Raw genomic sequence first — 25,829 nt, 5'->3', positions numbered from 1 at the left:
TTGTATTATAAAAACTGTACAAACTGCTTTTACAGAAACTATTTTCATCTAAAAAGAACTCCAGAAAATATGTTGTTAATTGTTGCTTTGTAAAAGAGCAATAGCTGTAACAAGAAATTCAAGCTTTGGTGCAAACATTTTGTCTCAGGAACATTTTCAATCAAAAAGAAGTGGTAAAACTTCTGGCAGTGGTGAGATGACTTATTATGTTGGAGTTCATGGCTGGTGTTATATGATCCAAATTGTTGGCACGGCAGTTAAAAAAACAAAAAACATAGAGTAAAACTTGGAAAATTCTTTGTTTATGTCAGCACAGAAGTTTAGTATTTCTAACACACCACAGGAAGTAAAGTATTTGATTCAGTAAATAATATAGTATTTTCCAAACTTTCCTCAAATGACTGAAATAAGGTATTCATTTAAGCACTTACTTTGCAATAGTCTGAGTTCAAGTGTAAGGAATGTGATGCTCTGGAATTCTTTTAGAATTGCTCTGGACAGCTCCTGAGTTACTGAGGGACCCAGAAATGTGCAGAAAAGGCACAATCAAAGGGGACATTTACAGCTTTGCAATCATCCTACAAGAAGTGGTTGTTCGGGGTCCACCTTATTGCACATCAGAACTCTCAGCTGAAGGTAGGCAACTACTACATTATATTTTTAAGGCTTTATGCAAAGCACTTATAAAAGTCTGGCCAAGTCCCCTTATTAATCAGGCAATAATGTATTCATCTCATGACCTTTCTCAGTGGCAGAAGTCTGTTTTCAAGAAAATGTTCATAATAAACATCAAAATGTGTAGTTCTCATCAGAACCTTGGTGCGTGTCTCATCCCTGCTTTCACTGGGATCAGGGTTCTGGGTGCTCCCCAGGATGCTTCAGGCCTCTGCAGCACCTCCAATTCCCTGTCCAAACTCAGACTTTTCATCACAGTGTGGGGTGAAAACTGAGGGCAGAGTTCCCCATAGCTTAGAAATTCCTTTGCTTCCCACTCATCAGCCTTTTTGTGCATCATGGAAGTTTTTGAGCTGGACCCCTTGCCAGCATCCTAATTTGTCCATCTGTCCATCTATTTGTACTTAATCCTTTCCTTTTCAAAGAGACTCTCTCTTCAACAGAGGTTGAAGTGATGCATCATTTTGCTTATGTATATCAGAAACAGCAAACAGGTGAATTCTTTAGGAGCTGCTCATGATGCAACCATGTTGTGCATCCATGGGAAGAACAAACTTACTGCAGTCAGGTTCAGGTCACAAGCACTTAAATGGAGGGAGTGACAACAGCCTAAAATTAGCCAATTTCAGTGACAGCCCATTCTCTACGTATTTTAAGCTGGACCATCATCAAGTGGGGTATGAAAACTCATTGTCTGCCAGTTCAGCTGGAAAAATGGGGCCCTGACCTTTCTGTGCCTGGAGCTGCTGTCGCAATGCAATGACAATGATGTCAATAATGTATCGCTCTCTGTAAATCAGAGCTAGACCTATGATATAGACTATGATGCAATTAGCAGGTTTTCCCCACCTCATCCCCCTGCAGAACCTCCAGCAAATGTCGAACACAGCTCAGTCCTGTTTTCTAACCTGATAAAATGATGAATTTGTACTCAATCCTAAGGAGCTTTCACTTGTGGTGTGAACTTAAAAACAATCTGGGGAAGGCATTTCCCCTTCGCTGCCCCTGGAAATATTGGGTCCAGATGTTTTGATTAGTTCATTTGGCAGAGTGTGGGGGGATAAGCCAAAGATCTTTAAAGTAAGCTGTCAGTGCTGAAAAGCTTTAGGCACTCACAGCAACAGCAGGACTCCTGCCAGAGAAAGAGGTTTTCACTTCATTTGACTGCTCTGCACTGAGCAAAATAAGATTTCAAATACAGTAACTTTGGTGGGTTTTAAAAGACTGACTTCTAAGGGTTTGAAAACCCAAGCCCAGTTCCTTATGAGCCTCATTTCTAGGAAGGGAGCTCTAGACAGGGAGTAATTTCCCAGACATTGTTTTGAAGTCAGCCTCTCCCCCTTAACATACTTTCTGCTGTCTCCACTCCCATCAGCCTCCTACGTCCTGGTTCCCAGTTTCTGATGAAGTGTCAGAGGCTGGTATCCTTCCTGTCTGGGCTCAGCCATAAACCTCTGCTGTCTTAGAAGACTGTAGGTCCTAGTGGAGACAGTCAGAGGCAATTTCATTAAATACAAGCCTGCAGGTTCACACTCCATCTGTCACACATCCTTCCTCCATCCAGCCACTTTATTACTCATAACCTGGTTCTCCAGGGACAAGAAGGCAGATGAATCTCCTTTAAATCCCTCAAGAGACTCTTGACAGAGAAAAGCAGAAACCTTGAGCTTCAGTTGGTGCAGACACTTCATGCTGAGGACTAAGAGTGACAGCTGAATGAGCAAGCCTGGGACATATGAAAAGGTCCATATCCTTTGCCCCTTTCAAGGCCTTCCATCCTACAATGTGCTTCCCATCCTTCTTTTTGCCACAGAAATTATAAAGAAAGTGAAGAAGCCCCCACCCCTGTGCCGCCCAAACGTAGCTCCTGATGTAGCCCCCCTGACATGCATCCAGGTAATGAAGCAATGCTGGGCTGAAGCCCCTGAGCGACGTCCAACCTTTGAGGAGGTATTTCATAAGGTCAGTAAATAAAGAAGCTGGTGTAATCCCTTTGTTTGTTCTTGGCAGGGAGATGTTTTGTGGTTGGGTTGTTTGTTTTTTTTTTTTTGCTTTAACTCAGTTATTTAAGAATAAAGAAGTTGCAGATCCCTAGACTTGTCCTGACTTAGGGGTAATGAAGCAGCCTGGACAGGGGCTCCATATCTTCACATTTGCAGTGTACCTGCAGAGATGGTCTCATGAAGATGAAAGATTTGTAAATTATGCACCTTCAGATCAATTTATATTTTTTTAATGTTCTAAAGTGTTTAAATGGTGACTATAAGGAAAATTCACCAAAGACTGTTAAAGTCAAAGATACAATATTTGGCATAGGAGGTCTCTCAATTTCAGATTGGTGGAAGCTTGGAGAATGTCCCAGGGAAATAAGACTGTACTGAGGCCTGTTTAAACAGTTTTCCCAGATATCTGTTACTAGCCAATCTCATGGACAGGTACTGGCAAAATGACCCTCATTTCTGATCAAGCAATGTAGTTCCTGTGTTCTTATAAGGTCATAGAATCATAGACTCATTAATGTTGGAAAAGATGTGTATGATCATCAATCATCAACCCCCTATCACCACCATGTGCACTGTTAAACCATGTCCTCAAGTGCAAGTCCACACATTTCTTGAGCACTTCCAGGGATGCTGACTCCACCATTATCCTGAGCAGCCTGTTCCAAACAGGCATTACAAACCCTTTCTGTGAAAAAAATTCTCAATATCCAATCTAAACCTTCCCTGACACAACTTTAAGGCATTCCTTCAAACCAGGTAAACAAATATCCATATTTTTTACCTTTTGGTTCTATGAAGCTATGAATAACTCTGCTGTTGAGTCTAAGGTAGCCTCTAAACCCACAAATTATCTGAAAGTTCTAGTGTCTCAACTTCAGGTCAGGAGGAGAAAGCCCAACTCAATGAAGAACTGGGAATGAAGGTGGCACTGCACATGTATGTCAGTGTGCAAAGATGAATTTAAGTCCAGTTACATGAAAAAAGATTGTAAGTATTGCTAGTACGCTGAACTTTGTGCCTCTGAATGCAAAGTTTTGCAAGCTACCCTAAAGATTGTTTATGGGTTAAACGGGGTTGCAAACCTGCAACCTGACAAGACTCCGTAACAATGTACATGTTGACAACTACTATAAGGTTATGTTCCATCTAAATCTCACCAACTGATGCAAATTCACCTTCTAATTCACCTTTTCCTTTCTCTTTTAACTCTTGCCATTGAAAAAGCCAGTATTTAGCACTGACACTTCAAAAGAAATGTTTGCTTTTTGTTGTTTTCCAAACTCAGGATGCTACAGTGGTGTAAAGAGACAAACAAATAACTCTCCAGTTTGATTTTCCAGTTCAAAACCATCAACAAAGGGAAAAAGACCAACATCATTGACTCAATGCTCAGGATGCTTGAGCAGTACTCAAGCAACCTGGAAGATTTAATCAGCAAGCGGACTGAAGAGCTAGAGGTTGAGAAACAGAAGACAGAAAAACTGCTGTCTCAAATGCTTCCACCGTAAGTAATTGTACTTTAGGTGGCAAAAAATCCCCAGGAAACCAAACCAAAACCATGCCAAGACAAACCCATAGCTAGTCTAAACAACACTCTTCCCCAAAAGAGAGCAACATTGTAGACCTGACCATCAGTTTTAACAAGCACCTTCAAATCAAAGTAAGAAACTCCAATCACTGCTGGTTACATCAATGCTGGTTCTATCTAGTGGAAGATCTGAACACAGAAAAATAAGAGTCTGAGCTCTTGGGCATGCACTGGGAAAGGGTTTGTTCCCTGCCATCTTTTTTGTGTTGCTTTTTCAGTTCTGTGGCAGAAGCCCTCAAGACTGGTGGCACGGTGGAACCGGAATATTTTGACCAGGTGACCATCTACTTCAATGACATTGTGGGCTTCACATCCATTTCGGCCCTCAGTGAGCCCATTGAAGTAGTTGACCTCCTGAATGACCTTTACTCTCTGTTTGATGCCGTTCTTGGAAACCATGATGTTTACAAGGTGAGAAGTAATTTTTTTCTGTGTTTCCTTTCCATCTTTTTCAACTTCTATATTTTTTTCTCAATGCAACGGTATTTGCTAGGTGGAGACAATTGGTGATGCCTACATGGTTGCTTCAGGGCTCCCCAAACGGAATGGAAACAAGCATGCAGCCGAAATAGCCAACATGTCCTTGGACATCCTCAGCTCTGTGGGAACATTCAAAATGAGGCACATGCCAGACGTTCCCCTCAGGATACGGATCGGGCTGCACACAGGTAGGAGCAGCACCTGCCTGCACCTGAACATCAGAGAACTCCTTCTCAACTGCATTTCCAACTCCAAATGCTTTCTTCATGCCTGCCCTCCAAAAAACACCCTTACAAGACACTTTAAAATCTTCCACATCAATAAGGGAGTTAAAATGGAAAAACAAAACCCAGAGAGGGTTCATGGAGGAAAGTGGCTTAGTACCATTTTAAGGAGAGATTTTGTATTCTGTCCCATCCAGGAACTACATCTGTCATGTTAGTCACAAGGGTTTCAGTGTATGGATAGCTCTTTAATGTGCCGTACAACCTTTAGAGGTGGGATATCGAGACACCCAGTGATGTCTTTGCAACTTTGTTCTGAAATGGAAAAGCACAGAAACACTGGCATATAAAGTGAAAGAATAAAAAGGTTGGAGATATTTGTTACAGGTAGGATATACTGAAAGAAAAATGTGATACAGGTCTTAAGAAAAAGTTATGTTATGAAGAAAGTATTATCTTTGATGTAGAAGTCATAATGTATTCAAACAACAGAAAACTTGCTTGTTTAAAATGAAAGGAGGGTGTTCCTTTCATATATATATATAAAAAAAACGTAATTAAATTCCAAAGTAAACAAAACAAAACAGAAACAAAAACAGTAGAACTGCAATTATACAGGTGAAAGTATTTTAAAGTAGGAAAATACTGCTATTGTCATTAATCAGTATTTGTATAAGATATATGAACCTTCATAATTTTATACGTATTTTAGTCAAGCATTAATAGATTTTTCCCAGCTGTTTGTCACCAGATTTCCTGCCTCTTCCTCTAAAGTACCAGGTGTTGCCCATTGTGGGAAGCCAAACAATGACTAAGAATGCCCAGGAGTCTGACCCAGTATTATATGGGGTTTTATCCTTCAGCTTATCTGATAATATCCACACTTTTGCAGCTTTTGTATGGACGTGTTTTGCAGATGTCAGTATCCTGGTCCCTGATGCACATATTGGGAGACAGAAGAAGAATAAAGGCAGTATCTCAGTCAGAATAACCCAAGAACAGAGCTGTGACTTTAGCAGAGTTAAAAGAGATATTATGAATCCTAGAACTTATAAGATCCTCTCTTGGAGCTATCTCTAGAACACATCTCCCTACTGCTTTCTTTGAAGTGTGTGATTCTTAGTTGACCCTTCAACTGAGTGCAAAGCATTAAGGAATGATTGCAGGAGCACTGTGTGTTTTATACTCGGTCAAAAATCAGATGAGATTATGGCTACAGATTGTCTTACCCAGAGCAGGAATCTCTGGAGCACCAGCAGCATATTTTCAACGCAGAAAGAGAGGAATTTGCAGTTGGCCGTGAAAATACATCCCTAGGTGATGTCTACAGGAGGTAGTAACTTTTTTTTTGTTTGTTTTTATGAACACTGGATGTCTGGAAAGCAGAATTTCTATGAACTGTTGTCTTGGGTGTGAGAGAAAGAGGGGGAAGGACTCTGCAGATCTTGTTTTGCACAGATCTGGCAGTGTCATACTGTCATGGGAGCAGCCACAAACACATGTTCCAAAGCAAACCAGCTCTCTGAGCCACAGAGCTGACAGCAGAGTTTGATTAACCCTAGACCCTATTTCTCTTGAGAAAAGATGCATGAAGAGGGAATGATCAGCATCAGGAAGGCCTTGGGGAAGCTCTTGGGGGAGAGGAGAACTTGGCTGACACTTTCACTGTACTGGAAAGGATGGAGAAAGGGTGTGACCTCTAGTCATGTACTTCAGCTGCTGTCTGGAAACTGGTGCCAAGAAGAGCTCATGATACCCTCTCAGAAAAAGCAGTAAATGCATTTTGGGCATAGGCATATACCCATGTCTTTTCAGCCCCAAGGGAAAGCTGCACCTCTGGGAACTTCTGATGGCCCATGCCCATGGTCCACTTGTGGCAGTGCATGGGTAAGGCAAAGAGGACAAGACGACCAGTGTTTGTTCTGCATTTTCTCCCCCGCTTTAAACACATTCTGGAATCTTGGCTGTCCTCTCTTGACTTCACTGCAAGTCCAGGATAACTCAGCTGACTCAGCTGTTTCCCTGCTATCCCTGCCTGGGCTGGAGCAGGACAACCAGCAAGATCAATGGTGAGAAGATAAGCTTTTCCAGAAGGCTGAAGATGATTTGTGTATCAGTCAGGGTCTCTGGCAGTCAGCCCTGCACTTTGATCTTGACTCTTAGACTCTGCAGCACTGCTGATGGTCCTTGCAGAATCTTAGCCAGAACCTCTCATTAACCAATCTTCACAAGCCCTGGCAAAGAGACACTTCAAAGCAAACTTATGAACCTGTATAATTAAACAACTAGGCCATAATGTCCTCATTACAGGGTGTCTGCTTTCCTCTGAAACTTGTAACTGTGGGAGATTTGCCATTAGAAGTTTTCCTTAGCCTTCTGCTGAAGCTGTTTGGAAATGGAGGGACACACACAGAAGGTGAAGGCAGTGAGCAAATTAGGTCTTAGATGCTTTCAACACAGAGAGTGTGTAATTTTGGGAATGCTTATATGGTAGGGTTGGTTTTGAGCTGAGAACTTTCTGCAATGGGACAGGCTTAAAGCAGTATTCTAGAAAGATAACACCTCGCCCTAAATATCTGGCCACTCCTATGTTGTGAGCTTTGCAGAAATGGCTGGGTAATTGCACTGACTGGGTAGGGAACCTGAATTCAGACACCCACATGGAGGTGTTTCCAGGGCTTTGAGGGAGCCTGAACCCATTTTGAGGACATGTAAATGAACCCTGTAAAGCTGTTCATGTGCAGGAGTGGAGGAGCTCTTACAGCTCAGTTGACCTCATTGGCTTGGTCTCCACTGGCTATTATAGAAGCTCATCTGCTTTTATTTGTGCTTCTTAAAATGGAATCACAGAATCATAGCATACTCTGTGTTGCGAGGGACCCACAAGGATCATGGAGTCCAACTCTCAAGGGAATAGCCTGTGGAGGGATCAACCCCATGACCCTGGAGTTATTAATACCATGGAGCTCAAATCCTCCTCAGTGAGGGCTGCTTTTTCAACAGGAACAACCTTTTTTGTGTCCTTGCAACACCTATTACAGCAGGAGCTTTGGTCCTTAGTAAGATTTCGGACTGCTGCTGTCATGTTTTCACCACAAAAAGAAGAGAGGCAGTGTTTTGTGAGGTAGTGTTTCCTCAGGGAAACCTCTTACTGAAGTGTGAATACGAAGTCTCCAACAAGACCTTTTTTGTGCATATGTCGCATCAGCATGCACACAATAAAGACTATAAAGTCCTTGCCCGAGACTACTGGCATTGCCTTCACAGTTGTGCATAGAAGTGCCTATAGATGAAAACCTGAATTATACTTCCTCTAGTGGAAATAGTTCCTCTCCTGAAAAGCTTGAAACAAATTAGAGAGTAATGATAAGGGTGAGAATTACTTTGTAAGAGATTCTGAGGAACAGTGTCTCAGGTACACTGACAGTCGAAAAGAAACCCCCTTAACTCAGGTTTTCATGATCTCCAGCAGCCTCTGCCTGCTGTGTTTTATCCAATTTGATCCATGCTGCTCAAGTCTGTGTAATATTTTCTGTATGAACCATTCTTCCTCTCTCTTTTAAAAAAATCTTTTATAAGCAATTCTTCATCAGGTAGGAGTTAATATCTGTCTTACTTCTGATTTTGCATCCTCAAGAAGTATTTTAAAATCTGGTAGCTTTGGGTAGCAACAACTTTTTAGGGGTTACAGCAAGAGGGGTTCTTATGAAATTCCCCATAGCTTTTGCTATAGAATTTCATTAAGGTCCTTAAGATAGATCTGAAAATTCTATGAAGTATCAAATTTTAAAAATAGGGCTAAAATCAGCATACAATTCCACTGTACTAAACTAAGTAACTAATCACTTCTAAATTAGGTTACAATTGCTACTATTTATAGCATTACTATTTTAAACCAAAAATTTTAACCTATAACCTTTTTATATTATATTTATTTTGTATCTGTAGCATCATTTCAGATACTGTTGATGATGTAAACTGTTCACATCTCTTGTAATCTTGCATGGGAAAAGATTTCCTAGATATCAGTTATACTAAATCTTAACTCAGAAGGATCATGACATTGAAAAGGCAGGCAAAACCTGAAAAGGCATATCTCATAAATGCATCTGATGGAAAATACAGAGTCCTGCCTTTTGTCTGCAGGAAACCCCACACCTTATCATCTTGCTTTTTATTTTTATTCTTACACTTATTTTGCAGACCCGATGTTTTCTATTGTAGGCAATGAAATTTAGCATCTCCTCTTTCAGAGTGCAGTCTAAACACTGACTAAGCCAAATGCCCCAGATGAAAATTGTCTGTGTTGTTTGGCTTCCACACATTTTATCTCCCAGTCTGTGCATGTTCATGTGGATCCTACACACATACCTCTCCCTGACAACTTGGAAACAACTCTTTGGAAGCTACTTAGGAAGTGAATGGATCTTGTGTAAAGAATGAGAAAGAGGGAAAAAGCAGTTCTTAACTAGACTGGCCAGCTAACAGTGTCCTCTTTTCCAAGAAAGGGACACAGGGTGGTCCAGAGTGCTGCCAGCACCTCTGCATTCCCAAGGCTGATTTTTAATCCCGTTTCAGTGGGTTACAGGGCATGCCACAGGATCTGAACTTCAGTTTTCCACGTGGAAAAAGACCTTTTTCAAATGAGATTATGATAGTCCTTGACTTTGCATGATCTCTGAACAAATTTCTCCCAGATGACGAGAACTGAGGGCCTACCACACACAGCCTTTCTCAAACATGAAACGCCAGCATGAAACCCAGAGCAACGCTTAACTTTTGACTGATTGCAGCAAGCACCAAGACCAATGAGATCTTTAGAAAACCTTCTTCTGTGTTCCCAGTAGGTTTTTTGAGTGTCAGAGGAGAAGATGAGATTTGTTTGTCAGTGGATTCAGGTAACATGGCTGCTATGTCTTTCAGGGCCTTGCGTGGCAGGCGTGGTGGGGCTGACCATGCCACGGTACTGCCTCTTTGGAGACACGGTGAACACGGCGTCCAGGATGGAGTCCACGGGCCTGCGTGAGTGTTTGGGACAGTCAAACAAAGGGGAAAGTCAAATGCCAGGATTCAAAGCAGCCTGAAGGAGAGGGCACCAGTTTTGCTATTGTAGGTCATCCTTTAGGACCCTGCCTTCCTGCTGCAGTCCTCTGACTCAAATCTCATCCACCAAAATCAACATGAAACTTGCCCTACTTTCCTCCAATATGATTTGGATCTTGCTTTCAGTCAGTGCTAAGAACCCTCAATTCAGAGATGTTCTTGCACAGTAAAATGATGCATTTACCTTTCATGACCAGTACAAAACAAGGGTTGAAGCACATGTGGGCACTGCTTCCATCATACCCATGGTCATAGAAAGTCCCACTGAGACGGAAGACAGCAGGAGCACTGCAGGTACAAGAACATCATTATACATTAATAGAAATGCATATAGATAAATAGGAAAATTGTAGGTTAGTTTCTCAGGAAATGTAGCTCATAGCTGTGTGATCCTCCTCTACATATTCAAACTGATGGGGGTTTTTTCTTAGTATTATGGAAAAAAAGTTAATCAGCTCATACTCCATCCTTCAAAGGGGAAGGCAATGTGATTGACAAAACTGAAATAAAAACTCATCAAAAATAACCCCAAAAAACAACCATTTTAGGGGGAAATGTTTTAGAAATATTTTCTGGCCTGTTCACACAAACAGAACAATAACAAATTTCAATGAGTTCCAGCAATGACTGTAAAACAATCTGGGGAAGATGGGAATTCAATAAAGTTCTCCACCTTTGCCCTTTTTGTTCATAGACTAAATGGCAGCTCTGGGTGGAATAAATTACTAAAAACCAGACATATCTACATGTTTAGCTACATTTTTTTTATGTTCCACTGCAAACTCCATCTCTCTGCTCTTCATCCCAGCTTTCAAATTATGTTGGATGTCTGAAGCAGGGCAGTTGGCTATTTTTCATTTCTTTCTCATTCCCTAGTTATACTGTGGCAATAGATAAAACAGCAGTCTAGCTGACAATATTACTGGAAGTCCACTTACCATCTTTATGAAGACATGGACTCCTACACTGAGTGTGTTTGGTATCCTTCTCCAGGAAGCCCCCAGAGTTCCTCTCCTCCCGTGCTCTTTACAGCCCTGCCCAGAAGAATCCATTGGTCAGCACTAAACTCTGCGTAGAGGAGCACCACACAGCTACACTAGCCCCACACCTGAATGGGAGCACTCCTGCTTTGGAGCACTTTTCCTTGCCAGGATGAAGCAGCAGAGAATTCGCAGCATGTGTGCAGTACAATGATCCAGCTGCTTTGCTTTCTGTTCTCAGCTTACAGAATTCACGTCAGCCAAAGTACAGTGGATACACTTCGGAGTCTCAATGAAGGCTATGAAATCATACCCAGGGGAAAAACAGAACTGAGGGTAAGAAAGCCAGGGCCGTGTGAAGCACTTCACAGACGAGTCATCTTGCTTGAGGAATTTTTATATTAAGATCTTTTTTGGCCTTCATACACCAGTCTTCAGCTGAATCCTTCCAAAATCATCCCTTTCATTTGTTTCAATACATTAGATGGTTATTGAAGGACTATGGGGTCAAGCAATCAGCTATATGCCCTGGATATAAGTATTTATATAGTAGTCTATTTTGTCCACCCTTGACAGAAGCTGCTACTTTTCAATGTCCAAACAAGACAGTCCTGAATAATTCAAACATAATTTCTACCCTTACATAGTCAATAGACAGAAGTAGGAGCTTTGCTTGCCTTAAATATCTAGAAAAAAATGTCTGAATATGGCCTCAGGTCCCTCAACAATCTTGCATGACAAGTGGAATCATCCAAATTCGTATGTCTGCAAGTGGACATTTGGAGTAAATATTCCAGGTTTAGTCAATGGAAAGAAACCTTTACATAGTTAGTGGGGATAAATTGGCCCTTTAGGAAATTATTAACCTGAAGTACTTCCAGTGTCTCGTTTATGTGAAGATGAATGTTGGTTTTCTTCCCCTTCTGCAGTCAAGGGTGATTGACTCTCTCATAGGTGCCTACAGTTCATCAGATGCATCACAGCTTAAAAGCTAAATTATCAGTGGTGGGAGAGGAAGTTATTATTCTGATACTCAGTTCAGAGCGAGTTGTAAAATCTCTCAATTAATAATGCTAGTTCTGCCAAATAAGATGATTAGTGATCCTGTAGTTTCCAATTTCTGTTCAGCTGTGGAGTTTCAATGACCCAGATCGATGAGGGTAATTTGTAAATGACAGTTGGAACAAGGATAATGAATATCCTCTTTCAGGAAAATGAATCTCAAATGATCCCTGAGCTGTTTTGAAGGACAGCCCAAGACTTCCAGGCATGGTCTGACTCTGGATATATATGAAGCCAGAGAAACCTAGTGAGGGAAATTACATATCAAACAGAGGGCAGTCAGAAAGCTGCTTTTTATTTGGATTTTTGGTTTTATTTTAGGGTAAAGGAGTAGAAGAAACATATTGGCTGGTTGGGAAAAAAGGCTTCCAGAAACCCTTACCTAAACCTCCTGAAATAAAGCCAGGGTAAGTGCGACTTCCACTGTCCAAGACATTAATTAAAAGGTCTCTTTTGGAGCTCACAGCCTGAATATCTGTCTGTCCATGTTATCTGTTTGCAAAGTTTATATTATGTCCTTAGGTGACTTCCATGTTCAGGCATTGTTCTGGGACTCAGAAGTGATTGGTTCCTTCAGCACCTCTCCTTATTGACAGTTCCCAAGAAGTGACATGGAGACATGCCACTTTTCCCCTGTACTCCCTTGGAGACTGAGCACCAGGGAGTTCCTCCCTGAATCTCCTTGCTGCTCTGTGTGCTTATAGGAGACACATGGGTTGGGACACTTTCGGGTCTCTGGTGTCATCAGTGTATGGGAGACACTCAAGGTTTTTCTCCCATCAAATTCCTGCTAAAAACATCAACCTCTTTCAGTGCATAAACACTTCTTTTCCATTCCCTTTCATTCTAACAGAAGAATAAGAAAGCTTTGTGTTACAAATTTATGGCACTGTTATGTAACTGAAGATTTAATGATGTTGCCTCCATACAGATGGTGGTTAGCAAAGATTGAACACTCAAAATTCATTAAGACTTTTTCTAATTTTGCAATACCTTACTTTGCAAACAGAGTACTCCCTGTTCAGCTGTCACCTGCTGTATGCCTGGAAAGAATGCTGTGGTCAGGACATAAAAACCAGGAGTCAGATTTGTTTGACAAGAGCAGTGTGGTCACCCACATTAAAAGCAGTCAGCCTTGACTCTCTTTATAGACAATAAAGGGAAATGCTTGCTAAAGGGTCTGATTCGACTGGCCCTTGCAAGATGTCTATTTTGTTGAGGTCCTAAAGTAACTACCTCAGAGATCGATGTCTGACAGCAAACAAGGTCTGTTTTAATGTAGCTCTGACTTCTGATCGATATCCTTCTATGTATGGCCTCATTCCCTCTTAGTGAATTAAAAAATCTCCTCATTTCCCCACATACTGCAGGATGGGAGGATCTTGAGCATCCATGTGTAACCTCTGAAGAGTCCACCCATTATACTGCAGAGACAGAGGTGATCTGTTCTTGTCCCAAGGCCCAGATCTTCATTGTTCTTTTGCAGTGTCTCTGTCCCCATAGGTCATGCAGCAGTTGAGTGATTTTGACAATAATCAGAGGGAAAAAATAAAGTTACACAAAACTGTATTTGTCCTAGTGAGGAGGTAAAATTAAACTTATACCCTGTATAAATCAAATGTCAAGATACAGAAAGAAATAACGGGTTGTTGAAGCAAAGCAAATACTTGGAGAACTGCCTCATGCACAGGCTGTGCTATTACCAGATAGCACAACCTACGTGTGAGGCAGTTCATTATGTCCCGTCTTCCAGCCTTATCTGGATGATTCATGTTCTGGCACAAAATCAAGAGGCTGAAAGTTGTTTCTCTCCAGTTGGTCAATCTGGTGATTTCAAGTCACTGCCTCATATAATTCTATAGGGGTTTCCTCATTTGTAGGCTTTTGAACTGAAGAAGGAAATACTGAATAAATTTCTTTTCTTCTATTTTTTTCACTCTCTCCTTGACACAACTTATCTTCTCTTGGGTATTTCCTTACCATGAGGTCTATGATCACTTTCTAATCTCAGGCTTTATATTGTGACTTGAGTAGCCTAAACATCTACAGGCGGGCAGTTGTGGTGGCCATGCTGAGAGCTGTTTCCTACTAAGTAAAAGTTAGTACATCATGCTGTGAAATTGCAAACCTTTGGACCGTGAATTTAAGGGTCAGATCATACAGATGGAAGATTTTGAAGTTCCTATTCAAAGGATAAGTCCTTCTTTCTTGGTCTGGTCAAATCTCAGTTTTACCTGGTTTTCATGGGAGCTTTGGGTTAACTTTGCATGACACAGAACAGTTCTATAGCCTGTCTAGACCTTCCCTTGCTTCAAGGCAGATTTCTACACATACACCTGGTACTGCCACAGGAAATAGTGGCAGACTGGACATAGGGAGTGTGGAACAAAATTAAGAGACAAAATTAAGACAAAACCAAGTGTGTCAAGCAGTAGACTCCCTGTAGGATAGAATTTTTTTTGAGATTTCAGTCAGATAGGTTTAAAGGAAGGCTGTGAAATTTCTTTGAGGGTACACCAGGTGACTGGGGGGCTGAATTATCAGACAAGGGAAAAGCACAAGGCTGCGAGTATATGAACATGGGATATTTGAAGTTGACATCTTGTGAAGCTTTGGGACAGGCAGCATCTTTTTAACTCCAGTGGAGCACTGATTTTGTCCAAAAAAAGCAGTAAAGGGATGATGTCATACAAAACTACCAGACACAAGCCTGACCTGGACTAAATCTCAGATTCATTTTGCAAAGTGCTGAAAAAATATCTAACACTAGGCAAAATTAAATGGTTAATGAAATTCAGAATGATAAAACCAACCAACCAACCAAATCAAACCACACAAACACACCAAAAAAGCCCAAACCAGAAAAAAACCTAGAGCCAGGATATTTTTCATTTGCCATTTCAAGGAGATGAGTGAAATTCTTGGTCTTTTACCATCCTGGTTCAGAAATTCTTTTCTCTCGTACTGAATACAGTGTTTGAAAGCATCAGAAGTCCTCTATCCCAGCAGGTAGTTCTATTCAGAAACTTTCCCTCTGAAGTTTTTATGGAAACTTAACTGGAGAAAATAAATTAACACAATTCATCAAAGATACATATTGCTGATCCTCTCAAAGGCTTTTAACCATTAACCCAATACCTAGGTAAAGAACATATGAGAGTTTTTGATTTTTGACGTAAACCTAGATCCCTTATTGTATGAATTCATGCAGTAAATCTTAAATCCAGAAGGGTTGATAGGTCTTCCAGCCCACTACCACCCACAGTGATAAGTGCAACCTGATGTACTTCATCACTTGGAAACTGAAGATGCAGCCAGGAATAGGTGAGAGTTTTTGGGCCCTCTCATCCTCATATGCATGAAGATCAGCCCTGGAGGAAGTACTGAGATCCTTACTTGAAGATAAATGGGTGTAAAACAGTGAAGGATGCTCCAAGAATCCATCTCCCAACTCCAAATGAGAAACACTTTTTTATGAGCCAGTAAAAAGACACTCATTAGGACAAAATGTTCTGTTCTTCTACCCAGTACAAGGCTGTCATTGCTTTGTCTGTGTTGGAGCACCCTGGTAGGATGGATGTGTGGAGAGTCTCTAGTGCTGCTGTTGCTGCTGACGTGTCTTTCTGAGGAGAAAAGTGAAACCATTTCTACTTGGACTCCTATTTGAAGTCTGTCAAATGCACTTTTGAATCAAAAATAAAAGAGCTTGCAGACCAATCAGCAGTGAAAAACTCTTGTCCTCCAATACCTGGAATTATACAACAGCATAAAAATATTTCCCAAATAAATTTTATATAACATTTAACAAGAGCTATTCAGGGAAATCAAAGAATCCTCTGTCTCATAGGCTTCATCATGCAATGTCAGGACAGATGCATTTTGCTTCACACTCAATCCCTTCATTCCAAATTATTTCTGCTCACCTAACACAACAGCAAAATGAAGACAAAAAGTATTCTGATCATGGCTATGGCATAATGACTGTGAGAAAGAAGAATTTTTCTCTGAAATCTGATGGAGGATGAGAAAGGGAATGAAAGTTGGTGGCTCATCTCCCTTTCAAAAAGACTGTTTAACTTGTGATGTGATTGCACAAGCTTTTATATTCAAACAAGCTCTTCCTGAAGTTGAAGTCAAGCTGAAGTTTCTGGGAGAATTGACTGGAATATTACAGAATTTGTGCTGATAGCTAAAGGCGGTGTTCAGAATGGAATTAAAGTCAGAACTTCCCAGATTTTCTCCTGCTGGTTTTGTAAACAAGGTGATGGGAAGAGAGGACCTTGGAAAAATAACAGCTGACTCCAAAAAGAGGGGTTTTGCCCGAGGCTGGGATGGATAATGCAGAACCAGACTCTCCAGTTGCTCAGACTTTTGTGAGTTCAGGAGATGTGTGAGTTCTGTTTACACTGGGTCTTTCTTTTTGCTGTTGAGCAGTGGAGTGAAGTCAAGTCACTGTCAAACAGTTACTTGATACTTGTGTGAGCAGTGTCTGGAGGTGGATCTCAGGCAGTCTGATATCCTGCTTAATCCCCAAATATCCTGGTCAGCCCTTCACCTTCTGTGGGTCACAACATGCTGCACTCTGGTGCAGGCACAGGCAGCAACCTCCTCCACTCCCCTGTGGGTGAAGACCTGCTGAGTGGACTCAAAAACCAAACCTTTGACGCTCCCTCATGTGTGGCTGAATTTTGTTACTGCTTCCATAAAGGGTCTGGACACAAAGATTACTTTTCTCCCTCCAACAGGTAGGATTTAATCTTATTTAAAGTTGTTTGCCTCCATCTAATCTGGTCACCAGACTTGTCTTTTTAAAGTCATTGCAGAGAAACAGACATTTCTTCGTGTTGATCTTCTGCTTTGGGAAAAACTCCTGCTGTGGTCCAGCAGCACCAGCTTCCCTTCACTGGCTCAGAATAGAACCCAAGATGTTTGGTTTAGATGAAGCAGATAAAAAATACCAGGGATCTAACTCGCCTGAGTTGTAGATTCCCAGAAGAAGTCCTTTTTCATTGAAATTATCAGGATTATATCCTCCTGGCTTCCCTCTCCTTGGGACCCAGCCCTAATGGCACCATCACTCACAAGGAAGTTTATAAACAGGGATCAATGTTTCTAAAAAGAAGAAACATGTCCCCAGAGCTGAGGATTTAGATAACGCATGGGAGGACAACTTGTCTAGGCATTTCCATTTGTAGAATAGAACTGGCCAAAGACCTGAACCCTGACTCTAATCTCCCTCTGGAAAGGCTGTTAAATTAGTGTTCAGCACTCAGGCACAACTGGCTTTTTCTAGGGACTGTTAAATAGGATTTCTACCAGGAAACGTGCCCACAGCTAAGCGAGCTGAGAGCTTCTGAAAGCAACATCCCTGGAAGACCAAAAGGCACTGAAGCAGGAGCTGAACTAACCAAATGCAAGGTCTTCACTGTTGTTTTCTTCAATTCCTCCCTGTAAAGAGTATGGGAAAGGAACAGTGCAATAATGGAATCATTTTGCCAGGATTCATCTTATTTAATAGATTCTGGAAACAGCCTTGATAAAGATATAGTCTGTACTCTTCAATCAACAAAGACATTTATCTTGTCCTGGCAGAAGTGTCTAAGAGTGTTGAGAGCTCTCTGGACACTTAAAATTTAATTAGCTGACCTCATCCTTAGCAGTAAGTTGAGTGGTACAAGAGAAGAATTAATAAAGCCAGAACCAGGACCCATATTCGATTTCCATTCTCTCACCAGAAGACACTTACCTTTCCCTCAGTCTCCATTACAGTCTGTTCTTTATTGCAGATGAAACTGAACTGGTTCTTTCTCTAATGGCCTACCTGTTCACTGCAGGTATAGTGCTCATGGGTTACTCCCGGAAGAAATTGCAGAGTTCAAAAGGAGGAAAACTGAAAAACTCCTTGGCAAAAGGGCCTAGATCTGAGGTAGTAGCTGTAGGACAGTCCCCGTGTAGCTCTGCTGTTTAGTGTTTGCTTGTGTGTTATTTGTCTGTACTTTACTGATATTAGAATATTTATTTTCCCCTTTCCTTCTATTTGTCTCCTTTTTAAATTTTTTTTTTATTCCTTTTTTTTTAAAATATATGTTATAATTCTAACGTCTCATTCAAGAGGTGCTTGGAACAGCAGCAAAGCTGTAGCCTTGTTTGGTGATTTCCTCGTGAATTTGTAACCTAGTATCCTATTAATTCCTGAAAGACATTGAGTATTACTATGTTTATCTGCAGTGTATTATCAATCCACTCTATGCTGATGTGCATGCTGCCAGGAAGAGCCCAGTACATGGTAAACACAGAGATAAAACTGGAGTTCAAGTCTGGAAAAACCCAAATTTCCTGCTGTAGCTTTTGTGCAATGTACATCTCCTGCCTAGTGTAATTCCATACCTCATGACATAAACAGGATGCAGATTTGATATCCATCGTTATGGTACTGATGGGTACAAGAGATAACGGATTTATGGTTTGGGTGGAATTTGGAAGTCACATGGAATGTGACCTGATCAAGTAGGTGTTATCAGAGCAAGGCTGGCATAGAAGCATGCACAACCACACTTGCACAGGTGCGTGTCCCTTAAAAATTATGTCTGTGCAGGATTTTTAATAATATCTCTAAAAACAGCAGTAGTGCTTCTGCTCAACTCCTCTGGACTAATGTGTATTTCATTTCCACTTCCCTAAAAAAGGAGGGATGGATGAAAGCTCAGAGTGCCTAGACATAGGCTGGTTAGAAAGACACACCATATCAGGCTGATAGATTGCTGTGAAGACTAAAGCTCCATGCAATTTTCTCACACAGATAAAACCCAGCAGGTAACTGTTGACTGTGTTCCTTTTCCCCAAACACATATTTTAAAGATTCCCGGTGTGTTACCAGGCTGGTTTGTCTCTCTTAACTGATATTTAAATTTTTGTCTGAAGTTCTCCCTATCAAAGGCCTAAGTGCAGAAAATCCTCATTTAAAAAAATAATTTCAATATGGGACACAATCTGAAGACACCTGCATAAGCACTGCCATATGTGAACACCCACTGCTAAATACAAGCTCCAAGGCACAGAAGACCACCCTGCTGATTTACACCTAAGAGTACCAGCTAATCTTTCAAGGCCAGAGACAAAGAGAATCTCACACTTGGGTTAGCCCTGCTTGAGAAAACCTGCACATGTACTGATATATAAGTATTTAGCACATATATCACCCACAGACATAGACTTCCACTGAAGCAGGCTGATCAGCAGTATATTATGGAGAACAGAAGGTCCCCATTAGTCATCTTGGCCTAATCGATTTGAAATAGCAGAAAAATCATTAAGACATGCATACCTGGATCTTTTCAATGGTCGTAGTTCAAGCATTCTTGTGTGCAGGAAGCTTTCAATGGAGGCAATTACGTCCTCAACAGCCACTTATTCCCACATGCCTGCTTGGTGGTTTAGTGATGTTTCCAGCTAATCTGTATGAGATGCTTCTGATGAAAGGGACTATGATGCCCATAACCTTGTTTTTCCTTGATGGCAATAAAGGAACATTATACAAGGATCTCAGGTGTAGTGATCTACAGTCCATTCATCCAATCTATGGTCCCATTGGTCTGGGACCCTAAAATGCTAACAGTCCCACAGGGTTCTAGCTGCAGTACAATAGGAATCCCCATCTTGGAGTAATTATGGATTTTGGAATATTCATCTGGCCTGGAGTCTCAAGGAAGGTCAAGACTGCTTCTCCTGCACAGGAGTCAATCCTTTAACCTTGAAAGAGTGGCTGTGGACTCTGTTGTCCTTGACGTATTCTTGGTTTCAAAGAGAAATTATTTTTCTGGCTGGATCTTGATAGAAACACTCATCAAAGCAGGAGGAACATCACAGTGCACCTCCAGTTACCTGAAGATAAATGTCTAGCTACATCATTAGTGACCTTTATCTTATATCCTGTGTTCTGTGACCTTAACATGAGCCTCTAACCCCCTCATGCAAGTGGGATTCAGCCCAGAGCACCATGGCTGTCACAGACACTTGTGTAAGGCTGGTAGATGAAATAACAGCTAAAAACTATGTAGGATAATCCATGACATCAAATGCTGCTGGACAATATCCTCAGGCAGATGAATCCCATCCACAGCACATTACAATACTTCTGAAAAGGAGAAAGGGATTTCTCTCTTTCATTTCAAAACAAAACTGAGAGAGACAACACAAAAGAACTGTGTCACAGTGAGATTGGTGACTCCCTAGGATCCATGGATAGGTGTCAGTCTGTAGATGAGACCTAGACCTCATGCAAGTCAGTCAGAATTCGTTGTGGAGTTCTCAGGGGTGAGATTTCACCCCAGTGTGATTGGTAGTGGCTGTATTTATGGAGGGACCCTCTGTATGTGAATCTTAGTACAATCTGTACTGCTCTCTGCTGACTTTTAGATGTGTAAGCATACAGGTGGTGTATCCTGCACAGACAAAAGCACCAGCCTGGGACTACCCAAAAGTACCGAGGTTCAATTTCTAAAGTTTTTTGTTTTGTTTTGTTTTGGTTTTTTTGGTGGGGTTTCTTGTGCTTTTTTTGTTTTTGTTTTTGGTTTTGGGGTTTTTTGTTGTTGTTTTTGGGGTGGGGTTTTTTTGTTTGTTTATTTGTTTGGGGTTTTTTTTGTTCCTCAAAGATTTTACTTTCCTTGCATTCTGACCCCTCATCCTACAAACTCAGTTTAGCGACAGGAGATCACCTTGACATTATTTCTTGTTCAGGAAATACAGTAAATACCCAAATAATACCCAAATAATTACAGCTTGCTGTCCAAACCATTGGCTAGCAAGGTGCAGCTGGCCAGCAGATAAGATCATATACTCAAAAGATAGCTTGGGTTGGAAGCTATTAGTACCTTTCAAGGTCATTTAGACTAATCCCCCTTGCAGTGAGCATCCTCATCATTAAAATTTCTTCCTTATATTTAGTCTAAATATAGCCTGTTTTAGTTTGGAACCATTACCCTTTGTATAATTTCCACAGGATACCTGCTTCATGTAGTCAGTTTTTAACATGTATTTCTATTCTAAAGTAATTGCACATTCATTACACACAATGAGGGTGTGCAATGTTTAAACCATACATTTATGTATATATACATCTATTTATTAAGTATTTCTTTCTAATCTCTATATAATAGCAATGGTGTTATTAGCAGGGATTAGCATTTAGCTCTTTTTGATTTACAACAGTTAGAATTATATTTTCTTCAATTATACACAGTAAATATTATTCCATATGATGCTTTATCCATGACAGGGCAGTTGCCCTGCCATTTGCTGAGCTTCTCCCTCTTACAAGTCCTTGATGTTTATTTTGTCTTGGAGAACCCTATTATGTTATAATGAATTTGCACCCACCAACAGATGGGGTCCCAGAACCTGGACTTGATGATCTCATGAAGTATTACAGCAAGAGATCCACTTCAACTCCACTATTTAACGTTTCTGCTTTGGCTGACACAAAATGATGCTAAATGAAAAGTCATACCTTGCTGAGCAGAGTTGCTAACTCCTCTTTTCTTCTCTGTTTTGCAGCCACAAATGGCCAGATGTATTGACCAGGAAATTAAAATCTATCCTGAGGGACACAAAGAGGACACTAAGAAAAGCAAACTTTAAAGAGCTGGGGAGCATGAAGGAGGCTGAAATAAGTTTTGGAGAGGATGAAATCTGAGAAGAACACAGCAAAGAACTAGTAAGATCAGGAGGGACACCTTGAAACCAATCCAGCAGAGCTAACTCTCTCCATTAGAAGCCTCTTAGCTCTCACTGAGGGTGAACCTGAGCAGGCAGATGAATCCTGACCACCATCTCTTGTGAAACTGGGCACCAGCTCAGAGCTGTACATGTGTATGTTTTTGGGAGGTGCACTGGGGAGCAGTTTTATATTAAGTAGTTGTTTTCCTCTTGTTATTGTGGGAAGGTCTGGTTTCATGAAAATGAGTGCAATCAAAAAGAAAATGTTTTGGACAACAACAAAGAATATTTTTACTCCCCACAGAAATTTTGAATCAAAATGTTCTGTTCCTGTATGTCAACTAAAGCTGAAATATTTTCTTTCAAATTGACATTTCAGCTGCAAATGCCAATATAATGCTATTTTCAAAATGAAATAACAGTTTTGAATTGAAACACTTTGCTATGAATCAATATTTGTTTCAAATGCCAAAATGAGATTCTGCTCAAAATGTCAAAATATGTCATATTCACAAATCCAGATCTAAATTGCAAGAACTTTCTTTTGCTTTATACGCACATATACAGGATATATAAAACATGTTATGCTTTTCATCCCAAAGCAGGATGAAAATGGAATGCCAAGATATTGCAAAACTGAGATGCAGTTCCATTAGCTGACTAGTACTAATAAAATATGAACATTTTTCCTGCAAAAGTGGGGCTGAGGGAATGAAGAGAACGTCATTAAAGCAATGCAAAGCCTGAAACCCATCACTCGTTTTCCATTCCAATCTCCAAGTAGTCTCTAAGGCACGTGTCTATAAGTGCCTTGAATAGTCTCTGGCCACTTGTCCCTGTGGGTAAAAGGTCTTCCTTTAAAGGGTCAACATTTGGCCTGTAGGCACTTTCTCCAGAGCACACTTCCTCAAAGCCAAATAATTTTGGTGTTGGGCCCTTCTTCTTCCAAGTTTTTTACTCCTGTTCAATATCTGGCTCCTACCAACTTTCTGGGAGATGTTCTCCTCTCTTCTGCAAAGCTGAAGAGAAGAGCGGGTATGGTAATTTAATCAGTATTTCCACCAGAAGGTGTTAACTGAGAACACTGAGACCCTTTCTCAAGCTCAATTTGAACTCTTCTCATCAGACCAATCGAAACAGATATTTACCATTCAGATAATAAATAAGAATCAACAAACCCTTGGCAAACTTATATTGGATATTGAAAATATCTTTATGAAACAAGGTGAGTCTGACTTCACAGAGTTAAGTTACTCAGTATTTTCACAACTAATTCACTGTATCAAGTACAGGACATGCACTGTCAAAGTAAGATCTGTTTGAAGTATAAACATCTAAAAACCAAAACCAGAAGGGAAATTCATTAATGCTCTTTAATAATGAGCTTTTACTCTGTGGCACCTGGTTTTGTAAAAGAAGCTTTTGCTTTTTTAGTGGTGAGTTAATATTCCATGTGGGAGAAGGTGGCGCTTGAAGGACATCTGTCAAAAGGCTCATACAACACTCAAGCTGTCAAACAGGATTAGGAAAGCCTTCACTTTCTGCCCTGTGCTCACCTTCTGTTTGAAAATTCACCCAGAAAAAAAGTCCTGTGGAAGTGACATGAGGCAGGTAATTCTGACACAATATAGCTCGAAGTACATTTACAGAGAGGAATGTTACCTGGATTGGTCTGTGCAAACATGGGTTTAAAACCAAACAACGTCTGCATAATTCATGTCTTTTCCATTATTTTCCCGTATTAAAAAAACTGTCTATCATTGCTATCCTGTTGCATTGCAGAGTGGGTTATATCAACCTGAATTTTCCATGAAAATGATTGAAACAAGATTTCAACCCACACTTCTGCACACAGTTTTGAATTCTTTCTTCAGCCTGTAGTCTTCTAACATAAACAACATTCTTTGAATTCCTTTTGAAAATTAAGATAGCAAATCTGTGGGAAAGGGTAACAGAGAAGCAAAGTTCTAGTCACTGATGACTTTAGTAATCCCAGGATAATTCTTTATTCTCTTTGAAGCCAGTGGTAATTTTTCCTCTTAGTTTCAACAGGAAGAGGCCAAGGACTCATCCCTGAGTGTGATTATTTCTACTGTTAGGCATATATAAAACATATTTATATATCCCTGGTATTGTTCTGTTTAGATAGTTTTAAGCTCACTCATGAGATTTCTTCCCATACAAATGATGATTACTGTGTCATGCTTTTTAAATTTTTTTTTTTTATTACTTTGCTCCTACAACTAGTGTTTAGAATGTTGTGCTTAGGAAGATGTGGGCTGGAAGAAGCAAATGGGAATTTTCGTAAATCCACATCAGACTACTCGGGTGATTGTGGACAGGGCACTTGGTGGATTCTTGGGTAGGGAAGCACACATTGTAATAACCATTCTCAACAAGAACCTACCACATGATTGCTAGAAATTTTACCAATAATGTTATAGAGTGAATTTTAATGTAATCATGCAAATCCACTGAGAGCTGTAGAAGATGTATTTACATACAATTAACATTATCTGAATATAGTTTGTATTTCATACAGTATTTTTAGCAGTCAAATTATAGCATATGACAATAAAGATCCTTGAAGACCTATCCCTCCACCCGAAATTCTCATTCTAGTTTGTATATTTACCTTCAGCTGACTTAGCCTGCTTTTCATCTCTCTGTGAAGATAAGGCACCTATGGAGACCCCCTTCCACATATTCACTAAATTATGCAGTAACTTGAAAACAGATCTCAAGATACACAAGGCAGTGGCAGGACAGTCAGGCAGAGAAGGTGTGAGATGAAAAAGAATTCACGGAAGATATGGAGCAGCCACAGCATGGATGAGTGCCCAAACAGCCGCAATGGCCCAAGTCTGGGAAAATTTCCCATGACAGGGCATGTTAATGTGAGGTGAGGTCAATAGCACTCCCCACAATACATTTCTCATTAAAAAATGTGTAGATGCTCCTCTGGGGTTTGGAAATAGAGCCATGTGAATGCAGGAGTAGAGCTGAGGGAAAGTAATCCCAGGATAATTCTATGATTCTGTGATTCCATCCTCCCACCAGCAATGAATCTGTCAAATAGGTACACGAGAGAGATCACATCAGCTGGCTCCTTTAAATCCATGTAATGGACATGGTCTGGCAAGGTCCTGTGCACAGGCAGGCTCTTACCCACCTTCACCTGCCCGCTCACACACAGTGGGCATCAGACAGATGCATCACTGGTGAAGGTGGGCTGAGGATCACCTGCTGCTGTAGCCACACATCCTTTTGTTCCCCTTCAGCCATGTCTGAAGGCCCTGGTGTGGCACTCATCTGTATTAAAAATAATGGCTTGAATCATATAATAGAATTATATCACAGAATCATGTAGGTTGGAAAAGACCTCTAAGGTCACCAAATCCACCCATTAACCCAATACTGTGAAGTCCACCACTGAACCATGTCCTCAACAGCCACGTCTACACGTCTTTCAAACACCTCCAGGGATGGTGATTTCACCACTTCCCTATTCCAATGCTTGACAACCCTTCCAATGAAGCAATATTTCCTAGTACCCTCTCTGAACCTCTCCTAGTGCAACTTGAGGCCATTTCCTCTCGTCCTATCGCTTTATATCTGGGAGAAAAGGCTGAATCCCAGCCAGATACAACCTCCTTTGAAGCAGTTGTAGAGAGTGATCAGATTAAAAGAATATATGGGAGAAGGCAGAGAAACTACAGCTCATCCCACACAAACTGAAGCTGTGTGAAATGGTGTTAGAGAAAGCTCTTACATGTAAAACCCAGCCTGATGAAGGATAGGATTGCTAGACAGCTGTGGGATGTAGAGAATTTTATGTATGGGGAAGTTGTGTTAGCACATGGAGTTGAAACAGACCTCCCAAAATGCAGAGAGCCATTGCACTAAGGATTGTTTCCAGACCCTGGGTGATTGCAATCCTCTCCTCCAGCCCCCTGCAGCTGCAGTGTGAGCAGCAACACAAAGTGCTCCTAGGCCAGCA

At 40.8% G+C, this 25,829-nt stretch overlaps 1 protein-coding gene across 1 annotated transcript in view; it reads left to right on the top strand.

Moving 5' to 3' along the window:
- The window catches only part of GUCY2F (guanylate cyclase 2F, retinal), a 40,818-nt gene extending 19,085 nt beyond the window's left edge, over positions 1-21,733 (top strand). The window contains exons 10-19 of the mRNA XM_033087044.1: positions 487-636; positions 2,489-2,637; positions 4,019-4,182; positions 4,485-4,677; positions 4,760-4,934; positions 9,894-9,992; positions 11,295-11,389; positions 12,437-12,522; positions 17,950-18,041; positions 21,668-21,733. Coding sequence (XP_032942935.1) covers positions 487-636; positions 2,489-2,637; positions 4,019-4,182; positions 4,485-4,677; positions 4,760-4,934; positions 9,894-9,992; positions 11,295-11,389; positions 12,437-12,522; positions 17,950-18,034 — 1,196 coding nt within the window. The 3' untranslated portion in view covers positions 18,035-18,041; positions 21,668-21,733. The remainder of the gene's footprint in view (positions 1-486; positions 637-2,488; positions 2,638-4,018; positions 4,183-4,484; positions 4,678-4,759; positions 4,935-9,893; positions 9,993-11,294; positions 11,390-12,436; positions 12,523-17,949; positions 18,042-21,667) is intronic.
- Positions 21,734-25,829: the final 4,096 nt, after the last annotated feature.

This window comes from Catharus ustulatus, chromosome 2 (assembly GCF_009819885.2).
Source record: "Catharus ustulatus isolate bCatUst1 chromosome 2, bCatUst1.pri.v2, whole genome shotgun sequence".
NCBI lineage: Eukaryota > Metazoa > Chordata > Aves > Passeriformes > Turdidae > Catharus > Catharus ustulatus.
The sequence above is the reverse complement of the archived record's forward strand: the minus strand, read 5'-3'. Positions and strand labels throughout refer to the sequence as shown.